This window comes from Callorhinus ursinus, unplaced genomic scaffold (genome assembly GCF_003265705.2).
Source record: "Callorhinus ursinus isolate GAN/ISIS: 27379988/994484 unplaced genomic scaffold, GSC_fseal_2.0 scaffold9, whole genome shotgun sequence".
NCBI lineage: Eukaryota > Metazoa > Chordata > Mammalia > Carnivora > Otariidae > Callorhinus > Callorhinus ursinus.
This window is the reverse complement of record NW_027397071.1, coordinates 2,603,140-2,625,586: the sequence shown is the minus strand read 5'-3', so window position 1 is coordinate 2,625,586 and position 22,447 is coordinate 2,603,140. Positions and strand designations below refer to the sequence as shown.

Sequence of the window (22,447 nt, the reverse complement as noted above, 5' to 3'; positions counted from 1 at the left end):
GCCGAGAACTCGGGCCCCGCTCCTCAGTGAGCTCCCAAAGAAAAGCAGTCAGTCACTCCCGTCTCCTCGGTCTCCGGCCACAGGTGTTTCTATCTGTGGCGCATGACCCAGTGTAGAGTCTCCAAACCCAGCACATCCCTGCGGTGCGCTCCTGCGCCGCTCCTCCCCAGGGGAAGAAGGGGAGTCTCCCCGGATCTGCCGCTTGTTGGGTCCCTGCCGCAGGAGCAGTGGCCTGACTGGGCCGCGGATCACAGTTTATGGCAACCCCGAGCTGAGAGCCTGCGCCTCAGCTCTTTCTCTGCAGCCAGCTTCCCTGCTCCCATAACTGGAGCTCTGCCGCACTCAGGCAGCCCCGGTCTTTCTGTGACCCCGAGGGTCCTGAGACCACACTGTCCCGTGAGGGTTCCACCCCCGCTTAGCCACTGGAACGATGTCCCTCAGCGGAGCCGACTTCTAAAAGGTCCGATTTTGTGCTCCGCGGCTCTAGCACTTGCCAGAAGCGGCCGCGGAGGCCCCCTCCCCCGCCATCTATCCTCCCGAATATTGCCTCGGATTCACTTCTCCGCACGTCCTACCTTCCAGAAAGTGGTCGCTTCTCTGTTCAGAGAGTTGTTGCTACTCTCCTCTTCGATCTCCTGTTGAGTTCGTAGGTGTTCAGAATGGTTTGATCCCTATTCAGCTGAATTCCTGGGACCAGACGAAATCCAGGTCTCCTACTCCTCCGCCATCTTGCTCCTTTCTCCTCAGTGACTTTCCATTACACTTAGAATAATTTTTTTTTTAATTTAGCATGGCCTTACAGAAATCTTTGTAACCTAGGTTATACCTAGCTCTCTAACCTCATCCTTTATCATTCACTTCCACTTCCTGAGCTCTAGGTACACCCTCTACAGGGTCATTGCATTTGTTGTTTCCTCTACTGGGAATTCTTTATTCATCACTCTTCATCTCTTAATATAGATTTCAGTGCATATTGTGTCATTTCAGAAACAATTTCTCTGAATGTTATACATAAAGAGCTTTTCTTTTAACTTCTTTCACTACTACTCAGTATTCTATTTCTCTAGTAAATTTTCTTCATAACCGTTATCACTATTTAAAATGGTCTTATTTAGTATAGGAGTCTAGGTCAGGTTCACTACTGTATTTCCCAGAACATAATAGGCTCTTAATATTTGCAAATGAATGACTGCTTAGTTACTGTATCCATATTTTGTCCTTGATTCTCACTTCTAGCTACAAAAAAATCTGTTTGTTCTATTTGCCTGCCTGTCATATTTTCAAAGACAATGTAAAAATAGCACCAAACAATTAAAGAACTTTAAGCAAGGTAGTAATGTCTTAGTATCTCTTTTAATATTTTCTCAAGACAGATAACTAATAATGGCATATTGAATTGGCAGTATGCAAGTGGATATAAAATAAGAGAAAGACTTACATTTTTACTTCCTCCTAAAAGTAGAAAAGACCCTGGTGAATGGTTTAGAGTTCTCTTAGGAATAACCCGTGAACTCTGCTACTTAAAAATTAATCTAGACTTCCAATTCCAACCATGGAATACCTTATATCAGACCAGTCCTCCCACCAAAACCAATCATAAAGCTAGACAAAATGGTTTGAGGACCTTGGAGAGCAACTCAGATAGGCCTTCCTAGGAGAAAGTTATCTCTATATAAACATTGGCCTTTTCCCTGAGGGCATGTTCTAAATTCTGGTGGAGGCATAAAGGCCAAGCCTGAAGAGGTGGTCACTTGGGTCAGAGGACACTATGGTCAGGTCTTAGGGTTGCCAGAGTGGCTGAGGCATGAGGGACAAAAATCTCAAGACAGGAGGAACTTGCAGAGGAAAAGCTCAATAATTTATGTACAAATTTCCCTCAAGTTGTTGACTGATTCTACAATTTTACATGCCTGGGGAAGAGTCAGGGAAACCCAGCAGAAAACAGCAGATGGAGGCTCAAGGGCAAAGAAAAAAATTTAACAGCCACATGGTACTGGGGAGGCAGAAATTAGTGTTTAAGGCTGCCAAGGTGAAGGGCCCTTGGTACACGTCAAGCTTCCAGCTCAGATCCCAGAGGGCACTCCCTAGAAGTAGCAGTAAAATGGAAATAGACTACCCTTAGCAAAGCCTGAACCCTGAGTAGTCTACCTGTACTCAACTTGTGTTTCAGAAGACACTTAACCTTTAGAAAGAATATAATGCTCAAAGGGTCTATGCTTTTTCATTTACATAGTCTAGCTTCCAATAAATTATGAGGCAGGCAGAATGAAAAAAGGTAGGAAGATACCCTAGAGATATATCTACACAAAAGAAATGTACATAAGATTATTCACTGTGAAAGTTGTTATTAATAGCAAAATACTAGAAAAATGCTAAAGGACCACCAACAGAGGATTGATGAATTATGTTGGTTCATAATTTACTTAATTTTTTACACACGTCCTATCGGCATGTGGGGCAGGAGGGTTCTTTATTGTATGACACTGTGCTGACCATTATTGGGCATGTTACATCTTTGGCTCTAGCACAATAAATGCTAATTGCACCTTCAAGGTTTGATACAACTTGGAATGCTCTCACACATTTTCATATGCCTCTGGGTTGGGGCATTCCACTTGAAAATCATTAATATCATGGAATTTTGTGCCACTGTAAAAAAGAAAATTGTTTATGAACTGATACGGAAAGTCCACTGCAGTGCATCTTAAGAGTAAAAGGCAAGATAACTAGCTGTATGTGCACTTTGCTGTATTTTGTTTAATAAAGGAAGAAAATAATATATATATTTGGATTGCTTATATGTGCATAAAATTACTGTAATAATACATAAGAAACTAATGAAAGTGATTATCTATGGGGCCTGGTGGGGTGAAGAGAAATGAGATTTCTGGGGTGAAACATATTTACTGTATACTTTTCTATATTTTGATTTTTAAAACTACCTATTCATAAAATTTTTAAATAATAAAATAAACCATTAGATATAAATAAGCTATTGTGTAAAATATAGTAATTTCTAAGAGAATGAAAGTTTATGTATTCATTAAAAAAATGTTTTGGTCTTTTTCCAATTCTGTCTCCTTTTACCTTTGCTTTCATTCAGTGGAGTAGGGCGAAACTGGGGCTGGGCATCTGCAGGTAGCAGCATTCTTGCTGAATTTGGTACACTGCATATGGAGTTTGTCCACCTCAGCTACTTGACAGGGGACCCAGTTTACTACAAAAAGGTTAGTTTTCTTGCCTTCTTTTCTCTGTTTATTATAGAAGAGTTCTTTAAGATTTACCAAAAGACTTGACTAATGCTTGGAAAATGTTCACCTTTCTAGAAATGTGTTTATCAGGACTCTGGCCCTTTTATTCTTTTTAAATTATCTAAATAAATATCCTTTCTATTTAAAATATTTACTGTTATTTGAAAAGTTGTAAACATTCGTAGGTTTCAAACATTCTGTTCTATTCAGAATTGTGCTGCAGTGTTCCTAGCCAGCATGGGAAGACAAGAAAAACAACATGAACAAAAAGTTAAAGAATTGAATTGGATTGAAAAGGATGAATGGAAAGAGTAATTATGCACAGATTACATGATTATTTACCTAAAATGTTAAGACAATTTGTATTTAAATTATTAGAAATAAGAGCATATATATAGTTTTGAATAAAAGATCAATATAGATATGAAAGATCAACAGCATTTCTCTGCACCAACTACAACCAGCAAGAAAGTATCACTTTTCAAAGACATATGTGGTAGGAACAGGAGTTTAAGTTTCCTACAAATAAACCTAACAAAAGAGAAATGAAGTTCAAAACAATTAAATGACACTGAAGAGGAGAGAGCAGAGAGGTATGTTATGTTCATGTAGAGCTAAAGAATATCATAAAAATTTTAGTCTTCTCCAGATAGATCTGTAGCATCAGTTCAATGCCAGTCAAAACTCCAGTGGCTTCTTTTACAAAAATGAAACTTGGTAAGACCCTTGTAGAATTTATATAGAAGAGAAAAATTCAAGGCACTCCTGAAGAAAAACATGTGGAGTGGGTTTGTATTACACAGTTTTCGACACTCACAGTGAAGTATCGGTGCATAAGACACATAGACTGATGAACAGAATAAACATTCCTTAAATAGATCCATGTGGAAACATTATGCAAGGGCAGCATTGTAGATTATAACAATTCTAGGAGCATTAAAGGCTTATATTTAAAAGACAAATGTAGTAAAGTTTAAAATACATATACCCTATGGCCCAGCAGTTCCATGTGCATTTATGATGTGCATTTATATCATATACATGGAAGCATTGTTTGTATTAGCATTTTATATAATAAAATTCAATACAGCAGTAAAAAATAAAGGAATTATAGTTACATTTATCAGTTAAAATAATATAATACCGGGTGCCTGGGTGGCTCACTCGGTTGAGCGTCCTACTCTTGATTTCAGCTCAGGTCATGATCTCAGGGTTATGCGATTGAGCCCCGAGTTGGGCTCTGCACTGGTCATGGGAGCCTGCTTGAGATTCCCTCTCCCTCTCTATCTGGCCCTCCCCCCACCTTAAAAAAAAAAAAAGATAACAACTTTTTAAAAAATTTTAACACAAGCAGAACTGAATAATATGCTTTGTTTAGAGATTCCGAAGTGATTTCAGTAGAGTTAAGACAATGGTGAACATAAAATTCAGGACTGTGCATATAGCCATTACAAAGACAGTGATGTGTCAGTGCATAAGCAGAGCAGCAAAGGTGTTTGTAGTGTTGTATTTTTTAAATTTATATATGTAGTCCTTTCTGTGTATGAACTGTTTCATCAGTTGAGAGGAATTTTCAGGTAAAGACAGCAGTGGAGCCAGACCACAGAATTTTTTCTTTTCCTGAAGAGATGAACAATAACAACAAAAGTAGTAAATAAAGACCAGCAAAAATTTATCAACAGCAATGAAATGAGGAAAGGCTGCAGTCTCATGTCACTAGCAAGTGACAACCAAAAAAAAGAAGTAAAAAATTTCTGGTATGGTACTTAAGTCTGTTTCTCACCTTGTCCTGAGTCCTTACTGGGCAAAGAAAGCAAGTCCACAAATTCCTGGTACTCCCCATTAATCTCACAGAAGAGACCAATGCCAGGGGTGTTGAGTATACAACTGTCCACAGCTCTAGAGGGGGTTCCCTCCTCTATCCTTCTTGAACACTAGTACTCCAGATCTCACATTGTGTTCAGGGGGGAGGAAAACCCCCACTCCCCAGATGCACAGTAGGAAGGAATTCAGGGACAAGTCAGCTGTGCCATATCAAATCAAAGTCCAGGTCAGAACTGACCCTGTTCATTGGGAGCAAGATGAAAAGGAAAAGCATGGCAGGTACGCAAACAATACTGCAACGTGGTGGAAAAAAAGCATGGTGGTAAATAGCATGTAAAAGACTGATAAAGGACCCTGTTTCAAATCTTATAAAGTCACCGTAATTTATACATAATAGCAATTGAACTCAGTAAAATTAGAACTCAAAACAAATCATAAAATGATACAAAAAGATTGTGGAACTGAAGAAACAAATTGAGACCTTAAACATTATATTTCTGTAATGAATAAATAAATGAAAAACAGCAAAAGTGTACATAATTGAAAACCAATTTACTGACATGGAATAAAGGCAAGAGACAATCATAGTAGAAACAAAGAAAAAGCATAATAAAGAGTTTAAAAGCGTGATAAATTTGCAAAATGAAGGTCATCTAGCACAGTATTTCTGAAGTGGAGGACCTAACACACAGGACCTTCCCTGAAAGGAAGGAGAAACAGAACTGTAAACTCCATTTTTAACAAAATTCGGAGATACTTGATATATCACATCACAAAATAGCAAGAAAGGTTGGCATAAGCCATCAAGGGCAGAGAGGTTTGGGAAACAAGAGAGGATATTTGTGGTTGCAAATTTCAAAAATAAAAAGGCAGTAGACTGCAGTTCTCTGAAATCAGTGGTATGTCTTGAGGTACAAAACCAAAGTCCTCATGAGCAACATTGAGCACAGGGTCATGGGTTGATGGTGGGTGCGTCTTTGGACCCCACTAAACCCGGTATGTTGAGAAGCTGGAATAACAGAATTCTGAGGAAATTCTGGTGAGGGAAGAGAATGAATGACAGATTTTCTTTTATGAGCAGTGCTGCATGGCTAGTGTCAATTATCTGGGGAGAAGCAAATCTGTGTCAAATGCGTGTGTGAATAGCTGGTTCAGGGAAAATAGAAGTGAGTAATTGATCAAAAAAGAATAAGGGTGCAATTTATACAAAGATGTTATCAGAAAAAAAGAGGGAAGGAACATGTGATATACTAGTGATAACCAAAAGATACCTCTCAGAAAATAGCAGTTAAGTCCTGACCAAACATCACCATGAGAGGGGAGATGATGGAGCCCTCCTCTCTGTAAATCAAGTATATCAACAGAAATACAAGTGCTCAGAGACTGTAAGATATGCTATCAGTAACAAATTACAAGAAAAAGTTATCACCAAAAATGAAGGCCAAATTGGAAGCAGTACAAAGGAAGTGTTGAATGTATAGTGATGGACTTAGAAGACACAATTGAGAAAAGCTAGTAAAGGTATAGACATTAGCAAAGAGAGGGATAAAAAGAATCTGAGAGGAAAGATAGCAGTGGAAGAGGCAGAGAGGGTTCAATGTGTGCATAATTTTTAGAAGACAAAGGAATGCAATTTTTCATTTTTCTTAACAGCATCATTTCAAACTGACTAGCCTTGATTCACGGAATTATTCAGACGGAGATTGTCATACATAGAGCTGGTCTCAGCCTTTAAAGACCAGAAGGAACACAGCATCCCTGAGCCCATTCCTAAAACCGCCTGATTTCAGAGTCCAGCCAAAGGGAAGATGACTGGGACCTTGTCGTCAGAGGATGCGTGCTGTGCTCAAGCCCAGAAAATAGTGAAGTAGATGTTTCCCCAAGTCATGTATACCAAGCAAGTTATCCTCCAGATGTAAAGAAAACATTCTCAAATAAGAATACCAGGAATAGAATACATTTGTGCCTTTTTTTGTAAGCACGGACAAAACCCATCCAATCTATAGATGAATGCAGATAAAGTCCTTGGAAAAGTTTACGGCTTTTTAGTATATTTTGATTTTTTTTTCTTCTTAGTGTTAGGGAGATCTTTTAGGGATCAGAATTTTTGGAATTTTGGGAATTTAGGGATATCTATTCTGGAATCAGTATTTAGAGTTCAGCAATTCAGTTTTTCATCTATTAAATTCAAATTTATTTTAAATGTCCTTTTGTGTTTCCATTTCTATGAAATTATTTCTGTTCTTATATTTAGATATGTACATAGTGAATATGTCTGGAATGATATCACTGATGTTTCTGATGGCTATTTCTGGATAGTAAAATGTTGGCATTTAAATTGGTTTTTCTTGTGCTCTTTTCTTCATGTTTTTAATTTTTATTTGATCTTTATTTAGTGATCATATATAATCTTGTAAAAATAATGAATCAGTTATAAAGTAGAAGCCTTTCCTGACCACCACACATGCAGAAAAAAGCAGGGGGGAGATGGTGTAGGTTCTGAGTGAGGAAAACCCACAAAGCCTAGATTAATATAAAGCCTTGATGATATTTATTTTATTAATTGCATTCCTTATTTGTGTTAAGGTAATGCACATTCGGAAACTCCTTCAGAAGATGGACCGTCCAAATGGTCTTTATCCAAATTATTTGAACCCAAGAACAGGTCGCTGGGGTCAGTGTAAGTATTTCTAGTACAGCTGATGCTATGTTAAAAGATTATTTGTCTGAAAACTTGCTTGATGTGATGAAAAGTACACTACATGTAGGGTTAGAATCCCTCAGCATTGAACCTTGTGATCTGTTAGTGCTGTTACCTTTGACAAATTTCTCATTTTTCGGTAGCTTTGGTTTTTCTACTTGTAAATGCATACCAAATAACCTGTGTCACAAGCGGTATTTTATTTCATGTATGTGAAAGTACTTTGTTAAAATATAGTGCAGTCTTTGCGAAGGGTTGCCCCTATTTATAAACCATATCTTCATGTAAATAGAGCATTGCTTGGGATAGGTATTTATTAAAGAAATATGAAGAACAAATGAGTATCTTAAATGATTAGAAAGGAGGGCAGTTGCTCTTGGGCAAGCTTTGTCCCGTTATTTTAACAATAGATATCAGGGTCTTTTATTTATCAGGCTCTGTGCTAAGTTCTTGGATGAAACTGGAGATGGGGAAAGACCGTATAGAACTTGGTCGGATTTTAGGGAGCTCCCAGGCCAGCAGAGTAAACAGACACACTTAAATGTAGTTGGAATAAGATGTGATAAATGTTATGGTAGAGGCATGTACCAGTTGTCATGTGAGACTGGCAGAAGTGACTTCCTCAATGAGGAGAAAGTATTTTCCTTGGGGCGAGGGTGATCTTCTTATTAGAGCTTTAGAATTGATCTTTGAAGGAATAGATTTTTAAAATATAATAATAAATATTTATTTGGAAATGTGGAATGTAAAGAATTAAAATAAAATATGGGTTTATGAATAGTATTCTCTCTTAAAAGATAGGAGAACTGGAAGAAATACTAGAAGGTGTAACTTTCCCCCAGGTATAACGTGTTTGGATTATTTTTGAAACTAATAAAATCATAATGAAATAATAAAAAAGTAGTAAAAATAACAGCCACTTAATCTGTCAGTGAGAAATTATGCTGGTGTTTGCTACCAAGAATAGGAAAACATTTGTCATGGAATTTGGGGAAGCTCCATCCAAGGAAATTGTCCTTTATTTTGTGAAAGGAAACAATTTGGTCAATACAGTTATGTCTTTCATGGATCTGGGAATAGATCTCAGTCTTTGGCTCCTCTTACGTACTTTTTTGAAATTCTTTACATGTAGCTTATTTTTCTCTTTATTTTGAGGAAAATACAAGGGCCGTGCCTAGACTGAGTGAAAATGATACTTCTTGGAAAAAACAAGCCCGAGGGCAGCATTTCTAAAATACAAAAATGTACTTTTCTTATTCCAGATAAGGATGACTGGTTTGGATGTCTTCCTAGTAATTTGGGTGAATTTTATTGTATACTTCACCCCCTAGAGTTTTATTAAAATAGATTTGGGAATATTCTAACAGGAAAAAATTATGTTTGGTCTTTCTTTATGTCATATGCCAGTGTGTATTCTATAAGGTGAAACTTATATTTAACTGTAAAAAAATAACAGTATGAAAATACTAAAAAGTGAGGCTTTTTTTATCATCAGGAAAGCCTTCTCCGTAAAGAAAAAGATTATCCGTTTTTGCTATATATAAACATTAATCTCATATTTCATAACAAAGGCAAATAACTAGCTAACGAAATACATTTGAATGTATTTGGAAAACAGAATTTTCATATTCTCTCTATCAAGAACTCTTATAAGATCATAAGAAAAAAGGTCATCTCAGTAGAAAAGTTGGTCCATGAAAAAAAAATGGAAGTAAGCAGATGTTCATTTTTAACCCTGGAAGTGGTATTACTGAAGATAAATAGTACATAGAGACAATGTAATGCGGTACCACCTTCTTTCCGCTACGCTACTATAGTAGAATGTGCGAACACTACCATCTTTGGTATCCTATTTGTAGCATCTTCACAGACTGGTCACCAGAGGTCTTTGTCCCTCTCTTGTACCACTTCACAACCATGCTAATCAAATCAGTGCAGCTTTTATTTGACTTATTTTATTGAAGTGTAGTTGACATACAATACAACAGTATAATACATACAATACAACAATATAATACAATGACCTTTGAACAACGTGGGGGTTAGGGGTACTGACCACCTGCACAGTAGAAAATCCGCGTGTAATTTTTAACTCCTCACCCAAAAACTTAACTACTAAGAGCCTACTCTTCACTGGAAGCCTTACTGATAAACATAAACAGTTGATTAACACATATTTTGTGTTATATTCTTATACAAAAAAAGTAGCTACAGAATATATTAAGAAAATCATAAGGAATAGAAAACAAGTTTACAGTATTATACCTTGTTGAAAAAATCTGCTTGTAAGTGGACCATGCAGTTTAAACACATGTTGTTCAAGGGTCAACTGTCAACTAGTAGTTTCAGATATACAACCTAATGATTCTCGATGCAGCTTTTAAACAGAAGACACTGTTCATTATCTATTAAATTAATAAGGGAAATGGACACATCCCTGTACCCAGAGCTTCAAAAAGTGAAAATTTGTATGCCATTTGAACCCGTGACTCATTTCTACATATTTATTCCAAAGAAATTTGCACAGCTATGTATAAAAAGTTTATTTACTATACCTTTGAAGTTATTTATAATAGGAATAATTTGGAGACATTCTAAAGCAGTCTTGTCCAATAGAACTTTCTGTGATGAGGAAAATGTTCTGTATGTGTGCTGTCTGTATAGGCGTCAGTAACCACATAGGGTGTGGGCATTGGAGATGTTGGTGTGGTTGTAGAACTGCATTTTAATTAATAACTACTTGTGCCTAGTGCCTAATGCCTGGACACTGCAATTTTAAACATCCTATGAAAGAGATTTGGCTAAATAAATTATAGTACCTTCAGATGTAATATACCATGCAGCCATTAAAAATTATGTTACAGAATACTTAACATAGATATATGTTATTTCTGTTTTTTCCTTAATGTTTGTTTTTATTTTCTTTTTGTTTTCCTTTATTAGTTTAAATTTGATAATGAACATCTATCACTTTTGAAGTAAGATTAAAAACATTTTTAAAGCAGTTTTATTGATATATAACCCATATACCATATAATTCACGCAAAATATGCAATTGAATGGTTTTTAATCTATCCACAGTGTTTTGTAACCATCACCAACATCAATTTTAGAAGATTAAGCCCCCAAAGAAATCCGGTGCCATTTAGTTATCACCTACCTATTTGCTGGTTCTTCCACCCCTTGCAGCTTTAAACAACCACTATCTACTCTGTGTCTCTATAGATTTGCCTGTTCTGAACTCTTCATATAATTACATATTATGTGGTCTTTTGTGATTGGCAAAATGTTTTAAAGATTCTTCCATATTATAGCATGCATCAATATTTGGATTTTTTTAATGCCTGAATAATATTCCATTTTATGGATCTACCACTGTTGTTTATCCATTCATCAGTTGATGACTTTGGAGTTATTTCTACTGGTTTTTTTTCCCCCACTATTATTCCTTTTTTTAAGTTGATTTGTAATTGACATACAATATTATATTAGTTTCAGGTATACAACATAGTGATTCTGTATTTTTATATATCACCTTGATAGGTCTGGTTACCCTCTGTCACTATACAAAGTTATTACAATATTATTGACTGTATTTCCTATGCTGTGCATCATATCCCCATGACTTGTTAATTATATAACTGGCAGTTTGTACCTCTTAATCCCCTTCACCTATTTCTCCCATTCCCCGAACTCCCTCCCTTCTGGCAGCCACATTTGTTCTGTGTATCTATGAGTCACTTCTTGTTTTGTTTGTTTTTTTAGATTCAAGATAGGAGTGAAATTATACAGTATTTGTCTTTCTCTGTCTGACTTACTTCACTTAGCATAATACCCTCTGGGTCCATCTATGTTGTCACAAATGGCAAAATTTTATTCTTTTTTTATGGCTGAGTAATAGTCCATTGTATTATATGCACCACATCTTCTTTATTCATCTGTCAGTAGGCACTTAGGATGCTTCCATATCTTGGTGATTGTAAATAATGCTACAATGAACATAGGGGTACATACATCTTTTTGAATTAGTGTTTTTGTTTTCTTTGGATAAACCCAGAAGAGGGATTGCTGGGTCATATCGTAATTCTATTTTTAATTTTTTGAAAAATCTCCATACTGTTTTCTATAGTGTTGCACCAATTTACATTCCCACCAATAATGCGCAATGGCTCTGATTTCTCCACATCCTTGCTAACACTTGTTATTTCTTGTCTTTTTGAGAATAGCCATTCTGACAGGTGTAAGCTGGTATCTCATTATGGTTTTGATTTGTTTTTCCTTGCTGATTAGTGGTATTGAGCATTTTTTCATGTGTCTGTTGGCCATCTTTAGGTCTTCTCTGGAAAAATGTCTGTTCAGGTCCTCTGTATATTTTTTAATTGTGTTTTTGGGGGGTTTTTTTTGTTACTGAGTTGTATCAGTTCTTTTATGTGTTTTGGATATCAACTCCTCATCATCTATATCATTTGCAAATATTTTCTCCCATTCAGTAGGTTGCCTTTTCATTTTGTTGATGGTTTCCTTCATGGTGCACAAATATTTTTAAATATAAAGAGGATGCCATCTTCCACATCAAAATCTTAGAATACTGAAAAAAATTAGTCAGTGTTTGAGACTTGCTAGTCTTCGAAATGATGAACAGTAGAGCATTGACAGCATCTTAATTATTAAAAATATAACTTTTTCTCATTAAATAAACGATATTATAATAGAAAACTGGATAGCTACAAGGAAAAGAATGAAATTGGGCCCTTACTTTATATCATATATAAAACTTAGCTCAAAATGCATCACTCTGAATTTAAGAATGAAAATTATAATACCCTTAGGAGGAAACAGGGAAAAACCTTCATGACCTTGGATTTGGCAATGGTTTCTTCAGAAGCAGAGGCAACAAAAGAAAAAAATAGATAAAATTGGATTTTATTAAAATTAAAAACTTGTGTGTCAAAGGACTTGATAGAGACAGGGGAAGCAAGCCACAGAATGAGAGAAAATATTTACAGATCACATGTCTGATAAGGGATTAATATCCAGAATATATGAAGAACTTTTACAACTCAACAACAAAAAGATGGTTAAAAAATGGGCAAAGAACTTGAATAGATATTTCTCTAAAGAAGATATGCAAATGGAAAACTAAACATATGAAAAAGATGCTCATCATCATTAGTCACTAGGGAAATGCAAGTCAAAAGCCCAGTGAGATTCTGTTTCACACCTAGTAGGATGGCTGTAATCAAAAGACAGAAAATATGTTTTAGCAAAGATGTGGAGAAACTAGAACCCTTGTCCATTGCTGTTGGGAATGTAAAATGGTGCAGCCACTGTGAAAAACAATTTGATAGTTCCTCAAAAAGTTAAATATAGAATTCCAGACGATCCAGCAATTTAACTCCTAAGTATATACCCCAAAGATTTGAAAACAGGGACTCAAGCAGATACTTGTATGCTAGTGTTTACACAATATTATTTGTAGTAGCCAAAAGGTAGAAATAACCAAAGTGTCCGACAGATGAATGGATGAACAAAATGTGGTCTGTCCATATGATGGAATATTATTTAGCTGTGAAATGAATGAGGTTTCTGACACATGCTGCAACACAGATGAACCTTGAAAGCATCATGAAAAATGAGAAAAGCCAGTCACAGAAAAGGACAAATACTGTATGATTCCACTTTACTAAATCTAAAGTAGTCAAATTCATACAGACAGTGGATTAGAGGTTGAGACTTAAGTGAAAGGGGAATTGAGAGTTACTACTCCATAGGTACAGAGTTTCTATTTGGGATGATGAAAAAGTTTTGGAAATAGTCATAGTTGTACAAGGTTGTGAATGTAATTAATGCCACTGAATGGTACATTGAAAAAAATGATTAAAATGGCAACTTTCATGTTACATATATTTCAGCCCAATTAAAAAATTGTGATAAAATAGTCTCTTCTTGTTTTTCTTCTCACAATAAATTTAAATTACTTCTTCAGAATATATTCACTCTTAATAGTTGTTAATTTAGAGAATGTTACAGAAAGAGCTAGTCACTGGTTATCTTGGCAAGGGGCTTTAAAATCCTAGGGAAGCCATCCTGATATCCTTTTAGCAGCTGTAGTCTTGACTAAATTGTCCAATTTGTTCCTTTTAATGTTTTTGTATATTTTATATCAGCTTCTGAAAAGTATATCAGATCCATTATTATCTTTGAGCACTATACATCTGTCATATCTATAAATAGTCTGCAGAACAAACAGTGAATTGAACTGAAATTTAACAATCCGGCTTTGGCTAACTGTATTGTAATTAGAGTAATGGTAATATCTGTGACATGCACATAGCAATCACAGAGAATAATTACTGGTAATTACCTTCAGGAAAAGTACTTGGCAACAGATATAAAAGAATATAGTAAAGAACCTAGATTTAAAGGCACATTATTAATATTTCCTCTCTTTTTTTTTTCCTTTGTTTTCTCACTAGTTTTCTAAGCACAGTGCTTAGCCTATGCTATTTAATGACTGAAGTGAAGACAATATAGGAAATTGGTCATTACTGATTCATTATGTTTTATACCACTAAATTAAAAAATTGTAGAAAAAACAAGAACGGGTGTAATATTTGGAGTTAGAAGACTAACCTTGGCTTTCCTGCTTAATAATTTAACATAGTAATGTAGATAAGTTATTTAACTTCTGCATGCCTTTGTGTCTTCATGTGTTCTAATTATTTAACACGATGATCATGTAGGTCATATTTGAAAATGTTTCGTAAACCATGACATGATACAAATACTAACTTTTATTTTAGAATTTCCTATAAGAACGCTTCAAGACATAGCTTCTGTTAGTAACCTGCCATTAACTTTATAACGTGCTGAGATAGATCATATGAATCATTGCTGTTTAGTAGTGCTTTATAATGTGTTACCAATTTCTGCATCTCCAGAGGACCTTGGAGTGTCATGGTTCATCAGATTTGACACTGGGGTAGGCATGATTCAGTGGTTTAAGTAAGAAAGACTACCGGGTGACAAATTCCGTAGTTACCATGGATCTCAGGCCTCTGCTGCTTACTTACTAAGCGTATAATCTTCTAGAAGAGCTGGAAAGAGAACTTGTTTTCCTAGTATGCAAGTAACTTACAGCTAAATCTGTAAACCCTGGCAATAATTCACAGACCTAAACATTTCCTCTAAACCATGATGACAAAGACTTTTGCCTTTCCCTGCTATTTACCCTGTTATTTCACCTCTTTTAATTGTTATGTCTTTGTTATCTTGTTTCCTTTCCGTAGATCTGTAACATACCCAGAAATATGTACGAGGCCAGTGCAAAATAGAGAATGCTCTATGTGTTATTTTAATGACTCTTTCTTCTATAAATGTCATGCTCTGAAGTACCATTTGTACTGTCTTTAATCACTCCATGCAAACTCTCATGGCTCAAATCCATTTCATATATTGGTAATTTCCAAGTATATACCCCCAGTCTCTGGATTTCCACATGTCTGATTGCCTCTTTGTCATATCCATTTAGATATCCATCGGGGACCTCCAGTTCGATATGCCCCAAATTCAAACTCCTACTTTAAACCGTTTCCTCCTCCAGTATTACCCGTTTCAGTGAAGAGCACCATTGTTCCATTTGCCCAGCCAGAAATCTAGACATCATCCATGATTCTCTTTCTTCACTTATTTCAGTAGACACTTGATAGGTATCAAACTGAAAGAGTATAGTATTGTCAAGAAAGATTATTCGATTGTTTTAATCTTAATATTAATAATAAATATTTAAAGAGTTAGATTCAGTTGGAGGGTAGAAATTGAAGATTAAAACTGGCCAAGAGGAGAAGAATTCCTGAGAAGGAAGCAGAAGTGGTTAAGGTCCAGAATGAGATGGAGTATGTAGAGAAGTAATATATCTTCCTCTTTAACAAGCAAAAGGAACAGATAAATTGATAGATGGGGGTGCAGAAAGTTGAAAGATACATTTTTGGGTTTCCCTCTTTTCGCTGTCAATGGTTTTATTTTTTCTGTGAATGAGGAAGTGTGGTTGTGTGCTGAGAGTAGGAAGAAGGTTAGAGCAGTACGGGATTTTTGAAGAAGAGATTTCAAATATCTGTTTTAAGGAATGGGAAAGAGCAGTAATCAAAAAGTCATACTAAAGTTGACAAGCAATGCTGAGGTTCTCATTCTTGGTGAAAATTGTAAGTTTGAGGATAATAGTAGAGCAGACTGACAATTGGGCTAATGTTTTTACTGGTTGGATGCAACAAAACAATGGAACAAGGATCCTGAGTATCTGGACAGGAGGATTGCCTGTTGCTTTTTTTCCTATCCAGCCTAGACGGCATAGGCTCCAAGCCAGTATGGGAATACTCGAGTACCTTACCTTCTGTTTCTTCTGTCCTACAAATCCCAAAACTGTTTCAGTCCCGCCATCTACCTTTCCCATTCATATACTCAGCTGAGCATTGCTGATGAAAATCGTCAGTAGTACAGGCTGAAATCGAAACCAGTTGCAAATGGATCATCAGTACCTCTGACAGTTCTTTAACTTCAGTCAGTTTACTTCTATTCCTTACTCTCCCCAAGTCGTCTTTACAAACCTCCTGTCCATCCCCAACTCACTTTCGACCATTTCCTTATTTTCAGTTTCCTGAGCAATTTTGGTTTAGGTATATCTTTAGTAAAAAGTATTTATGGAGTATTTATAGAGTTTTTTTTTTTTTTTTAATCTTTAAATCCCAGTGTGACTCTTAGTATTTTAAAAACTGAGTTAAATTTGTTGATGTTACTGATAGGTTTGGACTAATTTCAGGTATCCTTTTTGTTTTGTTTACTAGCTTTTTTTAAAAATAGCTTTATTAAGATGTAATTGACGTATAACAAATAGTACATGTTTTAAAGTGTACAGTTTGATAAGTTTTTAAATAAGTATATGCCTATGGAATCATCAAAATAATGATCCTGTATATCACCTCTAAAGGTTTCCTCATCCCCCTCTATGATTCTTCTTTCATTCCCCTGTTCACTTCTTCCTCAAGCAACTGCTGATCTGCTTTCTTTCATCATAGATACATTTGCATTTTCTAGAACTTTATATAAATGGAATCCTTTATATGCATTCTTTATTTTTGTCTGGCTTCTTTCACAGAGAATAATTATTTTGAGATTTGCCCATATTGTGTATATCAGTAGTTCTGAGTAGAATTCTACCTTGTGGAATACCACAATTTGTTTATCCCTTCACCTGTTGATGATCATTTGGGTTATTTCCACCTTGGGATTATTACAAATAAAGTGCTGTGGACATTGACCTACAAGCTTTCATGCTGACATATGTTCTCACTTTTCTTGAGTGCATACTTAGGATGGGATGTTTGTATCAGGTAGTAGGTGCATATGCTTAACTTTTAAAAATACTGCCGACCTCTTTTCCATAGTGGATATACCATTTTACATTCCCATCAGTAGTGTTCCTCCACATACGCACCAGTACTTGATATGGTCAGTTTTTTCAGTTTAGCCATTGTGTCAATATAGGTGTGTAGTGGTAATTATTGATGGCTTTAATTGTCACTTCCAAAATGACCAATGATGTTGTATGTCTTTTCATGTGCCACTTCCCATCCATTTATCTTCTTTGGTGAATTGTCTGATCCAACCTCTCCCTAGGTGCCCATTTTCAAAATAGATGTTTTCTCTCTGTCTTTGTCTTGTCTTTTCATTCTCTTAGCAATCTTAAAGAGCAGAAGATTCCAACTATGAAGTCCATTTTACCAGTCTGTTCTTTTATGAATTATTCTTTCATGTCATATCTAAGAAAGCTTTGCCTAACCCAGGGCCACAAAGATTTCCTCCTATGTTTTCTTCTAAAAGTTTTAGAGATTTAGGTTTTATATTTAGGTCTGTGCCTGCTCTGAGGGGATTTTTATATAGGTATCACAGTTCGTTCCTCCCTCCCTCCCTCCCTTCCTTTCCTGGGTATCTAATTATTCTGGCACCCAATGTTGAAAGAATTGTCTTTTCTCCACTGCATTGTCTTTGTACCTTTATCAGGAATCAGTTGTACATATAGATATAAATTTTTGAATTCTATTCTGTTCTATTGAACTATTTATTATTATGCCAGTACCATGCTGTTTTGGTTATTACAGCTTGAAATCAAGTAGTGTTAGCCCTCTCATTTTTTTCTTAAAACTGTCTTGGTTATCTAGGTCTTTTGCATTTCCATATTAATTTTAGAATCACTGTGTCATTTTCTATAGAAAAGCCTGCTGGTATTTTGATTGGGAAGTCCATAGATCATTTGGGGGAATTTGATATCTTAACACTGTTTGACAGTTGATACCTTCTAGTTCATGAACAAGTTATATCTATGTCTACATTTATTTAGGTATTCTTTATAATTTCTCTCAAAAATACTTTGTAGCTTGCTATGTACAGGTCTTACACATGTTTCACCACGTTTATCTGTAGATATTTCATATTGTTGCTGCTAAAATGATTTTTTAAATTTCAGTTTCTTATATTTTGTTGCTAATATATAGAAATAGAATTGATTTAGTATTTTAAGCTTGTGTCTGCAACTTTCTGACTTCATTTTTTAGTTCTAGTAGCTTTTTTTGTAGATTCCATCGAGTTTTCTTCATAGACAGTTGTATTACATCTAAATAAATATAGCTTACTTCTTTATTTCCAGTGTGAATGCCATTTATTTAAATTTAATTCATTTCTTTTTTGGCTTCATTGCACTTGCTAAAACCTATGGGTCAGTGTTGAAGAAAAGTGATGAAAGTGAACAGCCTTGTCCTGTTTCTGACCTTAGGGAGAAGGCATTTAGTCTTTTACTTAGTATAGTGCTAGCTGTAGGTTTTCTTGTAGATGCCCTTTATGTGTTTTTCCTGGTTTGCTGAGAGTTTTTATCAGGAATGGATGTCAAATTTTTTGTGCGCGTGTCTATTTTCTTCTTTGGTTTATTGAATATAGTGAATTACATTGATTGATTTTAAATGTTAAACCTGCTCTGCATTTCTAGAATAAGTCATATTTATTCATGATATGTATTAGCTTTCAGTATTTTCTTGTAATTGATTTGTTAAATGAGAAATCCTGCTCTGTAGCTTTCTTTTTATGTCTTTCTCTGGTTTTGGTATTATTATAATGCTGGCCTCAGAATGGGTTGTGAAGTATTCCCTCTTCCTCAGTTTTTTTTTTATAAAAGTTCGTGCAGAATTGATAATGTTTCTTCCTTAAATGTTTGATAGAATTTGCCAACATAGCCATCTGGGCCTGGAGTTTTCTTTGGAGAAGGTTTTTAAATATAATTTCAATTTCTTTGACAGATAGAAGGTTGTTCAGATTATCTGTTTCTTCTTGAGAGAGTTTGGTAATTTCGGTCTTGCAGAGAGTTTGTCCATTTCATCTAGTTTTTCTAATTTATTGGCATAAAGTTGTTCATAATATTCCTTATTGTCCTTTTAATATCTGTAGATTCTGTTTCATTGATTTTTGTCCTAACATTTATTATATATGCTTTATCTACCTACCTTGTGTTTAATTTTTTTTTTTTTCTTTTTCTGGCTTCTAAGGTGGAAGCTGAAGTCATTGATATGTTTCATGTTGTTAATTTCCGCTTATGTACTGTATCCCACAAATTCTGGTATGTTGTGTTTTCATTTTCATGTGGGTTTTTAGTTATTATCAAATTTGGAGATATTTTTAGCTCTTATCTCTTCAGGTAATTTTTCAGTCATGCCTGTCCTTCAGACATTCCAGTTATCCTAAATGTATTAGGCCACTTAGTTCACCGATACTTTTTTATTTCTGTTTTTTACCCCCTCTGTGTTTCATCTTGAATAATTTCTGTTGCAGTGCCTTCAAGTTTACTAATCTTTTCTTCTTTATTGTCTCATCTGCTCTTAATCCCTTCCACTGTATTTGTTTGTTTCTAACACAGTAGTGTTCATCTTTGGAAGTTCAGTTTGGATCTTTTTATATCTTCCTTGTCTCTGCTTACCTATTTGCACACAAACACAGTTATAGTAACTTGTAATATTCTTCTCTGGTCATTCTACCATTTGTGTCAATTCTGGGTCAGTTTGGACTGGTTCCTTATTTTCCTCATTGTGAGAGTTTTCATTCCTGCCTCTTTGCATGCCTGGTAATCTTGGATTAGATGTTAGACATTGTCATTTTTATCTTGTTTGAGTGCCGGATATTTTTCTCTCCCTAGAAATCTTCTTGAGTTTTTTTCAGGGATACAGTTAAGTAACTTGGAAACTGTTAGACCTTTTCCTGTCTTGATTTTATGATTTGTTAGGGGGATCTGGTACATTTTTCAGTCTAGGGCTAATTATCTTCTGCATACTCTAATGGCCCGTGAAGTATGGATTTTTCTCGTCTGGTTCATGGGAAGAGGCATTATTACCAGTAGGGTCTTTGTGAGGCCCAGGCAGTGTCCCCTCCTATCTTTTCATGTGGTTCTTTTCCCAATCTCAGGTAGTTTGCTCACACGTGTGTGCTGCTCAGTAGTCTACTGGATGCTCAAGGGAACTCTATACAGATATCTGGTTTCTCTTTCTGTGCAGGTCTCTTTTCTCTGGTACCCTGTCTGTGAACCCTAGCTGCCTTGGACTTTCTGGACTGTGCCTTATTTTCTCCTCCCTATGCCTTTGCCTGGAAACTTTCTTGAGGCAGTCGTCTGGGGCCAGTCACAGGATTCCCCTTGTTTATTTCCCATATCTGACAGTTCACTGTCCTTTACTGCCTGATGCTCAGTGTCATGAAAACCATCATTTCTTATATGTTGTCTAGTGTTTTTGGCTATTTTAGGTTACAGGGTAAACTGTTACTTCATTCTGGTCCAAAACACAAGTCTTTTTCTAAGTCAGTTTCTTTTATCTTGTTTTTTTTTCTCCCTGTTACGCATTCTTAAAATAGCCTCCCCATCCTGCCTTATGTCTTTTGTTTCATTTTCTTTTTCTTTCCCTGTTTCAAAATTAATATATATTTTCATCTTTTCTTAACAATTGCCCTTGAATTTTAACTTAACGCCCTGATTATTTATATTTTTCTAATGACATTTAGACTTAATCATTACTGGATCTTCCCTCTGAGCAAGATGAGAACTCTAGCATACTTTTATTGCTCCATTGCCTAATTCATCATAAACTTGTGGTTCAAAGTGTTAATTTCTTTTTCTCACTGTTGCTCCTTGTATGTCCCATTCTGTGCTTCTAGTTTTTAAAAATTATTATTCACAGAATGCCTCTTTGGTAGTTTTTAAAAAGTTGGTCACCATACCCCTTTACCTCACTTTTACGTAGACAACCTTGCTTCGTAAGTCAAAGTGAAAGTGAAGATGCTTATGCAGGAGATCTCTTTATCTGTAAGCTCATTTACTGGGTCACTGGGCTTTATTTCTGTTTTTCCAGTCTCAGAAGATCCTGGCCAGTATTTTTCCTTTGACCTACGTTCTGTATTCTGTCCTCTTTCATCTCCTGAACTCTTTCTTTTTTGGTATTCTCATTGTGATTACACCATGTGTTAAACCTCCTGGTTCCTTTCTCATTGCCAGTGAGCCCTTCTCTCTATTTCCTCTACTCTTCTTCATTGCCATAGCCCCTTCTAGCAGACTTTCCACCTTTCTTCTTCCTATCAGGATAAAGCCTTTTGAAGAAATGTTTATGTGTGTTGGTTTTCCTTGTTTGCCTTCTGTTCATTTCTTTTGATGCATTGCATTCTGGGCTCTGCTTTCTACCACTCCACTAAAAGTAATTTTTTATGTGGCCCAGCGACTGTCCTATAGACTAGTCCAAAAAGGACAACGTATAAGTTAGCTATTTCTGTATAACCACTCTAAAATTTGGTGACTTAAAAGAATGTATTATTTCTTCAAAGTCTACAGGTTGACTGAGAGGTTCTGCTGGTCTTGTCTGGACTTATTCATGTGTCCCAGTGAGCTGGCAGGTTGTCTGGAGGCTGGCTAATCTATCATGGCCCCACTTGGGGAGATTCAGCCCTACTCCCTATGGTCTCTCACCATTTATCAGGCTGTATACCATGCTTATTTCCATGGCAGTAACAAGGTCCCATAAAAAGAAGTGGAGCACATTAAGTCCTTTTGAGGGTTAGACTTGAAACTGGCACGATGTTACTTTTTACCACGTTCAGTTAGACAAAGCAAGTACAAGGCCAATCCACTTTAAAGGGATGGGAATTTGTTTCATATTCTTCTTCACCTAGCTTCTTAAATGTGCATATTCCTAGGAATTCTTCTTATCCTTTCCTTTTTTGCCTCACAGACCTCATCTCTTTTTACGGGACGAACTGTGTGCTATATATCTGTGAAATATGAATCAGCAACTGGCAAACTAGGCTAGCCTCTGGCCTGTGTTTATATGGCCTACCAGATAAAATTTTTTTTTTTTTACATTTTTGAAGGGTTTAAACAATCATCATCAACAACAACAAAACAGAGGGGCATGCAACAAAGGCTGCATGTTATCTGGCCCTTTATAGGAAAAGTTGCCCCTCCACTCCCACCCCTGATGTAAATCAGTATTTCATTACTGATTTTGCTTGGGCTTTGAACTTCTATCTCCCCTCCCCACGTACAGGATATTTGTTTCCTGGTTATTTGTAGGTACCTTTTTTTTTTTTTTTTTTTTTA

The 22,447-nt window shown here is 35.9% G+C and overlaps 1 protein-coding gene across 2 annotated transcripts in view; it reads left to right on the top strand.

Annotated features, from left to right (window-relative positions):
• Positions 1-22,447, top strand: part of MAN1A2 (mannosidase alpha class 1A member 2) — a 198,909-nt gene that overhangs the window by 126,703 nt on the left and 49,759 nt on the right. For both annotated transcript variants that reach the window (XM_025872529.2, XM_025872528.2), the window contains exons 7-8: positions 3,104-3,227; positions 7,662-7,755. In XM_025872529.2, coding sequence (XP_025728314.1) covers positions 3,104-3,227; positions 7,662-7,755 — 218 coding nt within the window. The remainder of the gene's footprint in view (positions 1-3,103; positions 3,228-7,661; positions 7,756-22,447) is intronic.